General features: G+C 36.6%; 2 protein-coding genes across 8 annotated transcripts in view; one reads left to right on the top strand and one right to left on the bottom strand.

The window, feature by feature from the left end:
- The window catches only part of SFXN5 (sideroflexin 5), a 616301-nt gene extending 615351 nt beyond the window's left edge, over positions 1–950 (bottom strand). Inside the window, exon 1 of the mRNA XM_050754501.1 lies at positions 947–950. The gene's annotated coding sequence lies outside the window, so the exon portion shown is untranslated. The remainder of the gene's footprint in view (positions 1–946) is intronic.
- The window catches only part of ALMS1 (ALMS1 centrosome and basal body associated protein), a 220770-nt gene that overhangs the window by 163929 nt on the left and 38831 nt on the right, over positions 1–18010 (top strand). For all 7 annotated transcript variants that reach the window (XM_050754354.1, XM_050754358.1, XM_050754352.1 and 4 more), the window contains 2 exons: positions 3286–3420; positions 5041–5211. In XM_050754354.1, coding sequence (XP_050610311.1) covers positions 3286–3420; positions 5041–5211 — 306 coding nt within the window. The remainder of the gene's footprint in view (positions 1–3285; positions 3421–5040; positions 5212–18010) is intronic.

Genomic DNA, 18010 nt, shown 5'->3' with positions numbered 1-18010 from the left:
ATGGTGTGAACCCAGGAGGCAGAGCTTGCAGTGAGCCAAGATCGCGCCACTGTACTCCAGCCTGAGTGACAGAGCGAGACTCCAACTCAAAAAGGCTTATACCCAGAATATAAAAAGAATGCCTACAAATCAATATGAAAAAGGAATTCAGCCCAATAGAAAAATGGGCAAAAGACTTTGATAGATACTTTACAAAAGAGAATATCTAACAGCCAATTAACATGTGCAAAATATTTCACTTCATTAATCAACAGGGAAATGTAGATTAAAATCACAGTAAGATAGCTCCATGTACCTACTAAGACGTCTGGCTGAAATGAAAAAGACAATACCGTATTGGTAAGAATGCAGTAGAACAAGCAGAACTAATTCACTGCTGTGAGAGTGTGGATTGGTATAATGACTTTGAAAAGCAGTTTGACATTATCTACTAAGTTCCACAAAAGCAGAACCTATGACATAGCTGTTCTGTTCCTAACTCTATACTCAACAGATAGGGATGCATACAAGCACCAAGAGAAATATACACAAATATTCTTCACAGCAGTGTTTGTAATAGCTCCAAACTGGAAACTACCCAAATGCCAAGTATTTATCCAGTAGAATGGATAAATTGTGGCATACTAACGTTATTGAATACTGATTAGCAAGTGAGATAAGTGAAGGTAAATATATGTGACACCACTTAATGAATCTTGCAAACAACTTGAGAGAAGAAAGCAAGTCACAAAAGAGTATGTGCTATATTATTCCATTTATAAAAAGTTGAAGAATATTCAAAACCAATTTGTTATATTTAAAATCAGGTGTTACCCTCAGCATGGGGGAGATGGAAGGAAGAATGAGGGGAGCATGTAAGTTTCTAGCCAGATTTTATTTCCTAACCTGGATAAGGTTATATACACTTGGTTTTTGTAATTCATTGAGCTCTATATGTGCACATTTTCCCCCATATTTTCCACTGTACAATTAAAAAGATCTTTTAAAAAGCAATATGGTACTTAGAAATGAATCTAAAAGGGCATGTAGAACTATTTTAAGAGAAAATTATAAAACTACATTGAAATATATTAAGACCTAAATAGTTGGAAAATTATACAATTATGATAATAAAGATGTCACCAAATTAATTTCTAAATTAAATGCATTGCTACTCAGAATTCCGGTAGGATTTTTTTGTGGAACTTGACAGGCTGATTCTAAAATATTTATGGAAAATCAAAAAAAGTATATTTAAAGAATAAGATAAGGGATCTTGCCATACCACACATCAAGACTTATTACATGTGTAGCTTGTTTAAGACATCATTTGCAAAGGAATAAACAAAGAAAAATGAAACAGAATGGTGACCCAGAAACATATCCATGAATGTAGAAACTTAACATACACAGAGATAGCATAACAATCTGTGGAGAAAGGATGAAGAGGAACTAGTCAATAAACCAGTGAATATATATCTGGAAAAAATAAAATCAGATAAATCACAGCTGCACACTAAACAGAAATGTATAGTATGCCAGGCATATTAAAAGTAAATGGGATAACTACATTTTTAGAATTTAGATGGTCTGTCCTTATGACCATGTGATAATGGAAGATTTCTTAAACAGGACACACGAAGCACCTACCCTAAAGGAAAAATATAATAAATATGCCATTATTAAAATGAAAACTTTTTTGCATAAATGATATCAAACAATGAAAAGACATGAAACAGCCTGGGAGAAGATATTTATAATGCATGCTACCTGCAAAGACATTTCACAGGAATGTTCATTGCAGTGCTTTTCAAATAGGAAATAGCCTTAAGTTGATCAACAGAAGCATATTCATATATATTAATACAATAGAATAATACATAACATTGAGAATCAGAGACATACATTAATTGACTAAATCTCAAAATCATAATATTAAGTGAAAAAGGCATGGTGCGTAAAGGTACAGACAGTATTGTACCCTTCATATAAGGTTTAAAGACTTGTAAAACAATGCTGTACATTGTTTATTAATATATGCAACGTAGTAAAGAATTACAAAACATCCTTGATATTGATAAACTCTAAATTTGTTATAAAGGCTGCTACTGAGAAGTGGGAATGGCATCACTGGGAACAGCTTACACAAGGAACATTATATTCGTAATATTTCTTAAGCCCTATGGTAAATGCTTCGGTGTTCATTTTGTGGCCTATACTTTTGGTATGCCTGAAATATTTTATTAACATTAAAACTTTTTTTTAACATTAAAACATTTTTTAATGATCTAAAAATTTCAGAAGACATTTAGATAAAAGAGATTAGGAGGATCAAAGTAATAGAAGTAAGAAAAATGTGTGAATTCAAAAGAGGTAGCAAGAGTTAACTAGTTCTTTGCATTTTTAGCAATCTCTATTCCCTTTCTGATTTCTTTGTTGAAAAATATACTTACAGATAAAAATCAAAAATGATCAAGAAAAACAGAAAGGAAAAGAGAAATAGTATTAGATAAGTTTAAAAGGCTATAACTGCATGAAATTTTTAAAAAATTATATGAGAATGCTGTATATAAAATCTAGATGATAAAAGTGTTTTTCTTGGATTATATGAAATATAAAAATTGACTCCGTAAGTGGTAAACACTTTGAATAGGGCAAATAACTTGAAAGCATTGTTCACATCTTTTTTCCTTTGAAAAAACATACCTGATCTTTCCTTTTTTTGCTTTTTTTAATGTTGCATCAAACCATCAAGGAACAGATTTTATTTAGAATGTTTTTTATTTTATTTTATTTTATTTTATTTTATTGAGACAGTCTCACTCTGTCGCCCAGGTTGGAGTGCAGTGACACGATCTCGGCTCACTGCAACCTCCGTTTCCTGGGTTCAAGTGATTCTCCGCATCAGCCTCCTGAGTAGCTGGGACTACAGGTGTGCACCACGACGCCTGCTAGTTTTTGTATTTTTAGTAGAGTTGGGGTTTCACCATGTTGGCCAGGGTGGTTTCGAACTCCTGACCTCAAGCGTTCCACCCACCTCAGCCTCCCAAAGTGCTGGGATTACAGGTGTGAGCCACCGCGCCCGGCTGTAGAATGTTATTTTATTTAAACTGTTGTTTTACACAGTAAAATACGAAAAATTTTTCAATTCATGTCACAGTTTTTACACAGATGGAGCCTAAGAGGTACTTTTTTCCTAATATATACATGAATTTGGGGGTTTGTTTGTAATTTGGGGGGAGGATTACTTGTCTATTGTGTTTATTATCTTTCCTTTTCTGAAATCAAATGATGTCATTATTCCAGATGCCTCAGTTCAAGTGCTAATCACTGGGGATGAGAACCTGTCAGACAAAAAACAGAAAGAAATCCACAGTACAAGGGCAGTGACTGAGGCTGCCCAGGCTAAAGAAAAAGAATCTTTGCAGAAAGATACTGCAGGTAGCTAAACTGGATTTTCTGCATATAATTTTCTTCTGGTCTTCTAAAATGAGACTGTTCTCTTAAGAACAGAAACAGAAATATATTCTCTATTTTCTTCTTGCTGTCTTCAACTCTCTTCTATCTTGCGTATATATGAAATAGTTAAAGTATGTTTAGCTGTATTTATTATATACTTTGGCAGGTAAAATGGACATATTTAAAGTTCTTTGAGATATTTCTGGAGATCTTTTGGATATAGTAAACAAATTAATCTAATTTCCAGAAATTCATTTAATGGACTTTTTGCCTGTGATGGTAAAAATCTCTCAATTCTGTGAGACACGGACCCACTAATACCATTTTTGTACATGATCCTTTATTTAGGAATTCAGCTTGTTTACTTCCTCCCTATCAGTTACTTTACTTCAGAGGGATTATGCTGATTTAAATAACCCTCATAGTGTATTTACATTAGGATTAGTTTTGGCTCTGAGAGAGGAAAACAAAAGCAAAATAACATAGGCTTAAAGAAAACAGAAAACTTTCTCTCTCTTGTAAAAATCCAGAGGTAAGCATCCAGAGTTGACCTGGTACTCCAGAGTATCGGAACAAAGCTGTTGCTCTCTTGTTACTCTGACATTTTTGGCCTTCATTCTTAAGCTGTAGCCATCAGCCCATATTGCAACCAGCAGGAAGAAAGGAAAAGAAAAATCTCATTCCTTCCTTTAAGGATACTTCTCAGAAGCTATATGTACCATTGTTTTTGCATTCTATTGGCCAGACTTAGACACATGGTCACATGTACCAGGGAAGCTGGGAAATTGAGTTGTTATTCTAATAACAATGTGCCCAGCTAAAGTTAGGGTTCTGTTTAGAGGAAAAGGAAAATGCGTATTAGAGGACAGATAGTATTAATAGTTTCCGCCACAGTTGTAAACTAAAACATTTTAGAACATAATTAGCTGCTTCTCTTCTTTAGGTGTTGCTTGTTTAAAAAGGTTAGATTGTATTCTGGGCATCACTTCTGAATTTTACCCCATTTTACTATTACTAAATGAATGTTCCAAAAACAATTTTGATCATGTTAATCTTGTAATCAAAAACTTTAGTTTTCATTGCCCGTAAGGATAAAATCTAAACTCTTTTAGCACTGTCTTCCAGAGCTGTAGAATCCACTCCCAAACAACTTTCTAACACTAGTTCTCACCTCTTTTCCTTATAAATTATATAATCTAATGCTATATACTTGCTCTGTTTCTTAGATGTTAAGTTACTTTCCTGACACCATTCTTCTGTTATATAGTCACCTCCTTTTTTTCCATCTCAATGTGTATCCCATCTTAGCTCTCTTCTAATGCCAAAATCAATTGTCTAGAGTTCTGTAGTACTCCCACCTGCAATTAGTTTTTCTTTCTTTGAATACCGATACCTCTTTTTCTGACTCTTTCTTATGGTGTATCTGTTTATGTATGTGATTTTTTGCCCCAATTTTCAATTATTTTCTAAACGCATTTCTGAGTCATCTTTTTTATTCAATATCACTAAGAAAGCCTTTCACATAATACATACTTGAGAGACATTTAAAAATATTTTATGTCCAGTTCCTGTCTGTATAGTGTGTTAATGTCCCTTTCGTAGATTCCAGTGCTGCTGCTGCTGCAGAGCACTCAGCTCAAGTAGGAGACCCAGAAATTAAGAACTCGCCAGACACTAAAGCCATTACACGGAAAGAGGAGATCCATAGGAAGAGGACAGTTCCCGAGGAAGCCTGGACAAGCAATAAAGAATCCCTACAGATCAATATTGAAGGTAATGGGATTGGGTTGTGTGTGTGTGTGTGTGTGTATATGGGGGTCAGTGTTAGTGTGTTTCCATTTCGTTCTGATGAGAATATAGCCTCATGATTAAACAAAAATTCCTTTTCTTTTTTTAAAACTTTCTTGTGTAAAGTACTTTGATGCTACTATTAGGTTGCTGTATATATAGATTTGTAAAGTAATTGTTACTTTTTGGAAAAGATATTAGCAACTTAGAAACAGGATTATAAATAAATACCTAAGGCTGATAGTTTTAGAAGTGAAGCATCTTGTCTCAGTCCCCAAACAGAGACAACCTTAAAGCCATTCCAGAAGGCTATAGCAAAGACAGTGAGACCATCAATACAAACTTTTTTTTTTTTTTTTGAGACGGAGTCTCGCTCTGTCACCCAGGCTGGAGTGCAGTGGCGTGATCTCCGCTCACTGCAAGCCCCGCTGCCTCCCGGGTTAACGCCATTCTCCTGCCTCAGCCTCCCTAGAAGCTGGGACTACAGGTGCCCGCCACCACGCCCGGCTAATTTTTTTGTATTTTCAGTAAAGATGGGGTTTCACCATGTTCACCAGGATGGTCTCGATCTCCTGACCTCATGATCCGCCCACCTCGGCCTCCCAGAGTGCTGGGATTACAGGCATGAGCCACCGCGCCCGGCCCAAACTTTTTAAAAATTACAATAAAATCACATTTATTTATGTTTGTCCATGGGCCCCTTTTTCTGACATAAAAGCATGTAGAACACAAGACATTACTACCTAGCTGTCAAGCCTTACCTCTTAGACGAATATGGAACAGCCTAGGTAAGGAGAGAAAAGAGTCAAGGAACTAATCTAACCATTCTGGATTTTGGAAATAGTCCGGATTCAACTGCTTACATCAAGAATGTAGAAAATAAATGATTTTTTGACAATAGCCAAGACTACACAATGGGAAAAGGATAGTCTCTTCAACAAATGGTGTTGGGAAAACTGGATATCCACAATTAAGAGAATAAAGGTAGACCCTTTCTTTATACCATATACAAAAGTTAACTCAAAAAGCGTTGGCAACATACATGTAAGACCTTAAAACTCCCAGAAGAAAACATAAGGAGAAACCTTCAGGACATTGAACTTGGCAGTGATTTCTCAGATATGACACCAAAAACACAGACAACAAAATCAAAAATAGACCAATGAAACTACATCAAACTTGAAAACTTCTGCATGCCAAAGTAAACAATTAAGAGTGTGAATAGGCATTTTACAGAATGGGAGAAAATATTTGCAAATCATAGATCTGATAAGGGATTAGTATTCAGAATATATAAAGAACTTATACAACTCAACAGCAAAAAAAAAAACCCAAACAACTTATTTTTAAAAACACATAACATTTTAAAATGAGCAAAGGACTTGAATAGACAGTAGAAGATACACAAATGCCATACCAAACATATAAAAAGATGTCCACTCTCTGTAATCATAAGAGAGATGCAAATCAAAACCACAGTGAGTTATCGCTCACTCCTGTTAGGATGACCACTATCAAAAAAACAGAAAATAGCAAATGTTCGTAAGGATGCAAGGAAATTGGAACCCATGTTCACTGTTGGTAGGAATGTAAAATGGTATCGCTATTATGGAAAATAGTATGGAGGTTCCTCAGAATAATAAAAAAGAATTAGTATATGATCCAGCAATCCCACTGCCACTGCTGGGCATATAACACCTAAAGAATTCAAAACAGGATTTCAAAAAGATACCTGTATACCTGTGTTTATTGCAGCATTATTTATAATAGTTAAAAGGTGGAAGCAGCCCACATGTCCATCAACAGATGAATGTATTAACAAAATGGGAATTATTTGTCAATAAAGAAAATACCTTACATACATACAGTAGTGTATTGCGTAGCCTTAAGAAAGAAGGAAATCCTATCACATAATACAAGGTAGGTGAACCTCAAGAACATTATACTAAGCAAAATAAATAAGTCACAAAAAGATAAATACTATATGGTTTGTTGCAAATGTTGTGGGATTTTAGGAGGATGAGAGAGACCTTGGGTTTAAATAGGAGAATCTTTTATTGAGTGCACTCAGGCCCAGCAGACTCACGTCCAAAGACGGGGCCCAGAACAAAGACAGCACTTGGCTTTTATACATACCTCACAAAAGGGGGTGGGCTAGCTTGAAGCAAGCTTACAGTGGCATGAAAGCAGGGATACAGAGGCAGGACAAAGACAGTTAATCAAATTGTAACAGGTTCAAAACTCAGAATTGCACATAACTATTGCTATGCAGCCTAGATGTCCATTATCTAGGTTTGCCTAGGCACGGGCTTATCCTATAACCTTCACTGTGGTGCCCATGGAGCTGTAGTTCAGGCCTACTCAGGCTTCTCATGACCTTTATTGTACTTCTTAGATAAAACAGAATACTTGAAGTCACTAGTTAGAGAGAACAGGAATCTATAAACTCATTCCATAAAACAAAGGAAAATTTGTTTTTTTCTTCTCCCTGTGTTGAGGGAGTGCTGCGAGAGTCTCCAGAGCACATTAGATAATATTATCAAGACTTTTCCTGGGTCTGGGCTGTGCCTGTTGCTGCCTCCGGGACAAGTCAGCCTAATGCAGGAAAACTTATTTCTCTTTCTTCTTAATTTTATTTTTCTTTAATTTCCTGCCTCAATATGAAATATCTAAAGTAGCTGAAATCGTAGAAACAGAAAGTAGAACAGTGATTACCAAGGCCTGTGAGAGGGTGGACAGAGAATTAGTATTTAGTAGGTACAGAGTTTCAGTGTTAAAAGATGAAAGAGAGATTGTTGCACAACAATGTGAGTATACTTATCACTACTGAACTGTACACTTAAAAATGGCTAAGATGGTTAATTTAATGTCATACTTTTTGTCACACACACAAAAACAATACATAAGATGTAGAAATAGAACACTGCAACTTTGCAGGGGTTAGTGTGGGAGACATAGCTTGCAAAAGAAAGATGGAAATATAATCTGTAAAAGCATACTCTAGAAGATAAGAAATTTTTTTCTAAATGTTTTACACTCTGAATAACTTTAGAAGACATGAAGTATATGAAATAAAAATTGATAGAATATGAAATGAAAAGGGAGATTTAGGGGATAGGAGAACAAAATGAAATTTTTAAAAAAAAGTACCAATTAGGAGAAAGACATGACAGCGATTAGAAAAAAAATGGTGGAATTTGAGGACTGACAGTGAAAATCCAACACAATGATATCTGTTGTTGCCTCTAAAGAAGATAATAGAAAAATAAAGATATAAGGAAGAATGGAACTTACAATTGTATATATGTATGTATGTATTTTTAGACATGGAGTCTCATTCTGTTGCCCAGGCTAGAGTGCCGTGGTGTGATTGTAGCTAACTGTAGCCTCAAACTCCTGGGCTCAAGTGATCTCCCACCTCAGCTGTTAGAGTAGCTGGGACTGTAGGCACATGCTACCACACCTGGCTTGAACCTGCAATTTAAAAGGGTGTACCAAGTCCTAGGAAAATTATGTATATAGTGTTCAATACTGAGATGTATGTTTGCAATAGTACTGAACTTTAAAGAAAAAGAATGAATCATGCAGGCCTCCATTCAGAAAAAAAAAGTAGAAAAAGCTAAAAGACGGGGGGACAGGCAGAGGATAGGGAGGTTAAAGGAGGTATAAATGAGCAAACTTTACCTTTAAAGTTGTAAAATCAAAAAATACATGTGTAAGTAAGTATAGTGTTGAAAATTATAGGCCAGACTCGGTGGCTCACACCTGTAATTCTAGCACTTTGGGAGGCTGAGGTGGGTGGATCACCTGAGGTCAGGAGTTTGAGACCAGCCTGACCAACATGGAGGAACCCTATCTCTATTAAAAATACAAAATTAGCCAGGCATGGTGGTGCATGCCTGTAATCCCAGCTACTCGGAAGGCTGAGGCAGGAGAAGCGCTTGAACCCGGGAGACAGAGGTTGTGGGGAGCCGAGATCATGCCATTGCACTCCAACCTGGGCAATGAGAGTGAAAATCCATCTCCCAAAAAAAAAAATAAATAAAAATAAAATTTACCCCTAAAAGAGTTAAAATTAAACTATAAAACATCCAAAATATTTAGAAAAACAGGAGTGGTAAGCATGGAGGTAAAGGGAGGGAGAAAGAAAACAGTAAATTTGTAACAAAAACAAAAAATTGCCATAAAATGAAAGACGGCAAAGCGTGCAAGTCTATATATAAGTAAAGTAAATTCACCTATATTAAAAAAAAACTTACTGTATTATATTAAAAAACAAACTCAGTTCCATGCTATATAACAAATGTATCAAAAGTAAAATGACTGAGAAAGGTGGAAAGCAAAAAGAAAACTTAGAGATGTGTCAAAAAGAAATTTGGGGACATTAATATAGATGAGGTTAAATTCACCAAAAGTTTTGCAGGAATTGAAGAGATATATTTTCATACTGATTTGCAATCCACAATGAGAATATTTTGCATAAATCTTTAAACATCAAATAACTTAGCATAAAAAATTCATAAAATGAAAACCAGGAGCTCAATCAATAAGGAAATTTATGTTGCCTTAAAAAAGAATGAAGGAGGGCCAGGTGCAGTGGCTCGTGCCTGTAATCCCAACACTTTGGGAGGCTGAGGCAGGCGGATCAAGAGGTCAGGAGATCGAGACCATCCTGGCTAACATGGTGAAACCCTGTCTCTACTAAAAATACAAAAAAATTAGCTGGGCATGGTGGCGGGCATCTGTAGTCCCAGCTATTCAGGAGGCTGAGGCAGGAGGGTGGCGTGAACCTGGGAGGCAGAGCTTGCAGTGAGCCGAGATCGCACCACTGTACTCCAGCCTGGGCGACAGAGCAATACTCCATCTCAAAAAAAAAAAAAGAAAAAGAATGAAGGTATGGAATTATATGAAAACAACTCTTAGGATAGATTGTGAGGCAAAAGGTGCTTAAGGCCAGGGCGATTGGAAGGTGGAATTTGCTTGTAGGGAGAAAAATATAAAACAGACAGCCCTAGGAAACCTTCAAAGAGAAATGGACAAATACAAAATAATTTTGGGGAGCTTGAACACACGTAATTAGCTTATGACACATTGGGGAGATGAAAATTTTTTTTTGTAAGTGAAGTTTAAAAATGCCTGAGGCAGGAGAATGGCGTAAACCCAGGAGGCGGAGCTTGCAGTGAGCTGAGATTGGGCCACTGCACTCCAGCCTAGGCGGCAGAGCGAGACTCCATCTCAAAAAAAAAAAAAAAAAAAACGCCTGGGAATAATACAAGTAATGAAGTTCATCTGGGGGGTGTGTGTGTGTGTGTGTGTGTGTGTGTGTGTGTGTGTGTGCATGCGTGCATAAGCCTATATGGTTTAAACTTTTAAAAAACCCTTTCCAAATGACCATAGAACATTTTTTCATACAGCTTTATTCAGATATAATTTACCGATTTAAAATATGTAATTCAGGCTGGGCACAGTGGCTCGTGATTATAATCCTAGCACTTTGGGAGGCTGGAGTGGGTGGATCACTTGAGATCAGGAGTTCAAGACCAGCATGGTCAACATGGCGAAACCCTGTCTCTACTAAAAATATAAAATATAGCTGGGCATGGTACATGCCCGTAATCCCAGCTATTCAGGAGGCTGAGGCAGGAGGATCAGTTGAACTTGGGAGGCAGAGGTGGCAGTGAGCCGAGATCACGCCACTGCACTTCAGCCTGGGCAACAGAGCAAGACTCTGTGGCAAAAAAATAAAAATCAAATATGTAATTCAATTATTTTTACTGTATTCACAGATAAGTGCAATCAACTATCATCATAATCAATTTTAGACTATTTTCTTCACTTCAAAAAAGAAACCCTGAGACTTAAGCAAATACTGATCCACTTTTTGTCTCAGTAGATTTCCCTATTCTGGACTTTCATACAAATGGGACCATTAAGTTGGGGATATAACATGAAACTTAGGGCCCGGCCATAGTGAAAAATGTTAAAGGAAATTCCCATGTAAAGTAGGCCTTCAGTGGGCTACACTCTTACTATAAGAATGAAAGATAAACACGTCCATGTAGAAGGGGACAGTAAGAAAACTTTGCCTGTTTTAACCTTGATAATGAGTTTGGGGAGAGAAGACAAAATTTATCCTAAGAATTTATAACCACAAACTAGTATTCACACAGGTTTACAGTCAGTAATTTTGTACTGGTATAATTTATTAGTGCAGTAAACTACTTATGTGTGTTCTGAAAAATCTCAAGCCCAGAATTTAATTAAAAATGGCAGTAGGTTGGTATTACAAACTCACATGCCTGTTGGATGCAAATGCACATCTCTCTGAAGAAACTTCAACCCAGACCTCAAAATATTCCCTAAAATACCAAGCTCATAGTCAAGGCACTATTAGTAGAAACAGTATCAACAACAAGAAACAGAAATGAGACCCATAATGACAAATTTCCAGGATTCCTTGGCAAAATGCCTGTTTCTCAGACTGGGACAGGAAATATATTAGATGAGCCTGAACCCTTTTGTGGTGTCAGAAAGTAAAGAAAAAAAAAAAAATGTACAGAGATGGGGAATATGTCAATGGAACACAGGAGTAAAAAACTTCCCAGTGGTCAAAGCTGGGGCAATTTCTGCAGTATAGCAATAGTATTGGATCATAACCAAAGTATAAAATAAATACCTATGAGTCCATATTGATATAAGTAAATGATTTAATAAATAAATGGGGAAAAATGACAAGTCTCCTGTGGAGAATTCTAAATAATATATGTAGACATTCCACCCTCAAGGAGGTGGAACATAACTCCCCACTCTTACAGAATGGGTTGCACATAGTAACTTCCTTCCAGAGGGTATTTTTATGGGAAGGGGGAAAAAGAATAACTGTATAGTGAAGAATTCTGGCAAACATTGACTCAGCCAGGTCATCAAGATCATCATCAACAGTGGTAAGTCATGTTGATAGTATGTACCCTTAATATGTAATGAGAAATACATTTTAACTTTGAAATCTTCTTCCCAAAAACCCATAACCCTAGTCTAATGAGAAAAACATGAGACAAACTCAAATGAAGGACATTTATACTTGACCAGTACTTCTCAAAACTGTCAGAGTCATGAAAAACAAGGAATGCCTAAGAAATTCTCACAGACCTAAGAGAAGCCTAAGGAGACATGATAATTAAATGTAATGTGGTATCTTGGATGGGATCTTGGAACAGAAAAAGAACAGTATGTACAAAACAAGGCAACACAAATAAAGTATGGACTTTGGTTAATAATGATGTAACTTTACTGATTGATTCATTATAATATATTGTATTAATGTAAGGCATTAATAGGGGAAACTGGGTATGGAGTATAGGGAATCATCTGTACTGTTGTCACAGTTTTTCTGTAATCCAAATTATTCCAAAATTAAAAATTTATTTTAAAAAATTAATGCATTCTGACATTAAAACAGGTGGATAGATAGATGATAAATAAGAAATTCCATCTTTTTAAAGGAAACACTTTACTGCTTCTCTTTGGCAGAACCAATTTGCTGGCATTGCTGCTTTTGCGCTTTGGGGCTATTACTAACTACAGTTAGGGTTACTTGAACACAGGTACTGCAGTATCATGACAGTCACTCTGATAACCCAGACAGCTATAAAGTGCCTAAGGGGCAGGTAGTGTAAACGTATGGACATGCTGGACAGAGGGAGGATTCACATCCTAGGGTGGGATGGAGCAGGATGACAAGAGGTTTCAACATACTACTCACAACGCTGTGCAATTTAAAACTTAGGAATGGTTTTGCATGGCTTGGCCTCCTATACTTCTGACCAACTAGCTCCAAATTGGTGGGGGGAATCCCATGACCCCCTCCTCAGGTTTGGTAATTTGCTCAAATGGCTCAGAAAATGTAGGGAACATTTTCTTACATTTCCTGATATTTTATAAATTTATTTCAAAGGATATGCATGAACAACCAAATGAAGAGATACATGGGCAAGGTATAGGGAAGGTGCACAGAGCTTCCATGTCCTCTCTGGGCCTGCCACCCTCCCAGCTTCTCCTGTGTTCACCAAATGTGAAGCTCTTCAAACTCTGTTAGGGTTTTTATGGAGGTGCCATTACATAGGCAATATAGATTAAATCCTTGGCCATTGGTGATTGGCTCAACCTGCAGTCCCTGTCCCCTCCCCAGAGATGGGGGGTTGCCAGCCCTCTAAACATATGGTTGTTCCCTTGGTAAACAGGCCTCCCATCCTTAGGGGCGTTCCAAAATTCACCTCATTAACATAAACTCAAGTGCGATCAAAAGTAACTTGTTTTGAATAACAGACCCTCCTTGAACCTTTATCACACACTCCTGAACTGTTTCAACAGCCAGGTACGAAAACCAAATATTATAATAAAAGATGCCCCTATTGCTGTTATCACGTTTTCCTAAATGGAAATTACAAGAGTTTTAGTAGTTCTGGCCAGGAGCTAGGGATAAGGCAAAAATATGTATTTATTATATCACAGTATTACACTTTACAGGGTATTAAAATGACAGTAGTAAAAGAATGCTACTGGGACAAGAGACTGATATATCAGTGAAAATACTTAAATACAGTGGGCACTTACTCTATGATAAAGGTACCATTTCAGCTCCATTTGGAAAAAGATGGATTATTCAACAAATAATGCCAAGACACTTTGCTAGCTATTTGGAGTATGGTGAGAATTTTTAGTTGTAGCCCTACTTTACTCCCGTCACCAAAATCCAAGTATAAAAGATCCAAGTATAAAAAAGAGAGATCATAAAAGTTCTGGTTATCTGACTTTTCTAATAAATTTGAGCAGAAGACTGTCAAGGTCTGACAAAATCTTGGAGTCATAAAGCCAAAGATTTGATAAATGTATATATTAAAATTAAAAGTGTCTTCATGTTAGAAAATATGATGCAAAATCAATTTATAAATGAAAAATGAGAAAACAATTTTTAAAAATTGAGAAACTGAGAAAAGGATCTACTTTTCTTGCTATGCAAAGAGCTTTTTACAAATCAATGACAGCCTAAAAGGAAAACAAAGGACCTGAACAAAAAGTTTATAGTAAAAGAAATGTAAATGGCCATTAAAGATATGAAGAAATACTTAACTATCTCAATAAAGAATGTACTAAACCACAGATTTTGTTTTACCTGTCACAATAGCACAGATGAAAAGATTTGATTATCCCTAGTATTGTTGAGTACGTGGGGAAACATTAATGTACTCTTATAAGACTATTATTAGAAGTGCAAATTTGTTGCAACATTTTTGAAAGTGTGGAGCAATTGGATGATATCTAACTAACGTTGAAATAAATATTCCCTTTTCACCCAGACTTCCATTTAAGGGAATTACAGATACACAGATAAAGTTGTACCCAGAAAAATAAAATAAAGTTACACATAAACACACAGACAAATGTTCACTGCAGCATGCTTTGGAAGAATAAACTACTGGAAACAACCAAATATTTAGTTAAATTTTGGTAAAGTAAATCAGTTTAATATAAAATGTTTGCAGATGCACAAAATCTTGCTTTGAACAAGTAGTTTTACTCTACTTGGCAGGAATTTTTCTGTAAGAAAACTTGTTTAATATTGGTTATCACCAGAAAGTGGAACTAGGAGGTTCAGAGATAACAGGGAGACCTTTACTTTTCATATTAAATTTGTCTGCATTATTTGAATATTTTGCATGTTTAATTTTTAAAAGTCTACAGTTCTAGTATGAAAGAAATATTTAAAAATAAATGAAAAGCAGTAAATCATATTTTCAGTGTACTTTTATATATTCGGGGAGAATTTTGCAAATATTATCTATAAAATTAATTCAATTATCAGAAGTAAATAACTACTTCAACTTATTTGACCTTTACTCTTAACAAAGTGCCATGAGATGATGGTGATTATCTAATCCTGTTGTTCCATAAAGCCCTTTATGCTTAAGGAATTCAGCTTGCTGCTGCTTCTTTTTCTTTTTTTTTTTCTTTTTTTTTCTTTTTTTTTGAGATGAAGTCTCACTGTGTCGCCCAGGCTGGAGTGCAGTGGCACAATCTTGACTCACTGCACCCTCCACCTGCTGAGTTCAAGCAATTCTCCTGCCTCAGCCACCCCAGTAGCTGGGATTGCAGGTGTGCACCACCACACCTGGCTAATTTTTGTATTTTTAGTAGAGATGGGATTTCAACATGTTGGCCAAGCTGGTCTTGAACTCCTGACCTCAAGTAAACCACCCCCATTGGCCTTCCAAAGTGCTGGGATTACAGGTGTGAGCCACCGTGCCCAGGCTTCAGCTTGCTTATTTTCTACTATTCTCGCTATATTTTACTTCAGTCCCAGACTGGGAGGACTATGTTCATTGAAAATACTGATATTAGGAAATAAACATTTTAGAGCAATGTTACCTATTTCCTTATTGTTTTACTTACTGCTTTAATGAATTCTAGATAGCCCTTCAAATTTTTGCTTTATTTATCCTGTTGCCAAGGTATCCTTCCTGAAATACAGCCATAATTATGTTACTCCCCTGTTCAAAATGGTATAGTGGCTCTTCATTTCTTTTAAGAATAAAATTTAAAGTCCTTGGCCTAATGTTCCAGACCTTGTAGAATTTGGCCCCAAATAACCTTTGGTACCTTACTTTCCTCTGCTTTATAAATGAAATAAGCCATACATACTGAATATTTATACTCTCCCTTATTGCCTCAGTGCTTTCCTACTTTTATGCTTTTGCTCATGCTATTTGATGAAACAGGGGAAAGGCCAGCATGGCTGAAGTATAGTTACCAGGAAGAGTGGTACAAAATGGGGAAGAAAAGTTATGTATACTTGTACTTCTTGTTAAGGAGTTTGGGCTTTGTTCTCAGTGTAAGAGAAGGTCTTTGAAAGTTGCTAAATAGAAAGTGACAAGTCCAGTTTACATTTTTAAAAGATTACTTTGACCACTATTTGAAGAATAGATTGGAAAAGTACAAGAAGGGACAGGAGACCTATTAGAGACTTGCAGTATTGTGACAGGAAATAGAAATAGATGTGTGATTGTTTGGTGAAGGATTAATGACAGGAGCAGGAAGAGAAGGGAGTTGGAACTATCAAGAATAACTCCCAGATTTTGGCTTGGGCAGTAGGATGATGTGCCAGTTACAGAGATGTGGAAGACCAGGGGAGGTACAATTGTCAAGGAGGCTAGAATAGAGCTCAGTTAGATGGCTGTGACATCCAAGTGGATATATCATGTATATTAGTTGGAACTCAAGAGAAATCATAGCTTGAAATGTAAAGTTGAAAACAGGTAACAGCATGAAAATGGTACTAAAAGCCAGAGGGAGAGATGAGATTACCTAGAAAGAGAATATAAAATGAGAACATTTCCTGGAATTGGCCATACATTGAGGTCATTGATCATATTAGCAAGAGCAGTTTTAGTCCAGGAGTATGGCTGTACTCTGCAGTAATTTGAAGAGTGAATTGGGGTAGGGAGAGAGGTAAAAGAGAGGAAAATAGGTTCCTCTTTAGAAGCTTGGCTATGAGGAGGAGCAGAGAAATGGGCCAGTACCTGTAGGAAGATGTGAGGATTTTCTAAACGTACATACTAAACGATTTTTTCAAGCCATTGGAAATGATCCAGTAGAGAGGGAGAACCTGAAAGATAGAAGAGAGATATGATAGGGAAAGGAAGCAAGGTCTGGAAGGGAAGATGAGTTGGGCTCCAGAGCAGCAGTGGAGGAACTTGCCTTTAAAAGAATGGGAGAGGTGGTGCTGTCTCTGTATCCAGAAGGGTTGTGGGAACAGGTGGATTGGCATAGGTGGCAGCTGACTCAGGACATCCACAGAAAGTGATCCCTCAGCCCAGAATGTTCTTCTGCCTGTTTGTTTGTTTAGCTCTCATTTTTACTTCACATCTCATGCTCCTCAGAGAAATCTTCTCTAGCTACCATTTCCCAGTTAAATTTCTCTTACATTACCTTGTTTTTGTTCTTTGTAGCCACTAATTTAGAATTATATATTTGTTTGTATTTGTTCAGTGCAGAAACTGCAATCTCAAGAACCTGTAGTATCTAAATGAAATCTCCCAATTTTTAAATGTTGCTAGAAAATTCTACAATTGTATAGTCTACTTACTTTAGGTATAAATGCAGGCCCTGTGTATCCCACTCTACTCAGGGGAAATCCGTAGGGATTCCTAGAGTATTTCATGAAAACTCTGCTTGCCAGTAATCTATAGTGTGGGTGAAAAGGATCCCATCATTGCATGTGTGTATCTTTGTTTCTGCCCATGATGTAGAACTCTAAAACAGTGTTTTGATGTCATAGTGGAGATTAGAATTAGGGCTTATGATTGTGTCTTAGCTCTTTCCTGCCACTGTAACAAAATTCTACAGATCTAAGATCAAGGCACCAGCAGATTGGGTGTCTGGTGAGAGCCCAAAATGGTGTCTTGTTGCTTTGTCCTCACGTGGTGGAAGGCAGGGAAAGGCCAAACAGGATCCTTCAGGCCCTTTTATAAGGGCACTAATCCCATTCATGAAGGTGGAGCCTTCATGACCTAAACACCTCCTGCCTAATACTATTGTATTGGGGATTATGTTTCAACATGAATTTTAGAGGGACACAAACATTCAAACCATAGATAATTGTAAGATACTACATCTAAAAATGCCCTTTTTTTGTATAAAGTGGTGGTTGTCAAAAAGTGAAGATGGAGAGTGGTAAATTTTATGTGTTTTTTACCACAATAAAAAAAATTTGGAAAAAAGTCAAGAT

This window comes from Macaca thibetana, chromosome 13 (genome assembly GCF_024542745.1).
Source record: "Macaca thibetana thibetana isolate TM-01 chromosome 13, ASM2454274v1, whole genome shotgun sequence".
Lineage (NCBI taxonomy): Eukaryota > Metazoa > Chordata > Mammalia > Primates > Cercopithecidae > Macaca > Macaca thibetana.
Note: the sequence above shows the minus strand (reverse complement) of the source record. Positions and strands in the feature narration are given on the sequence as shown.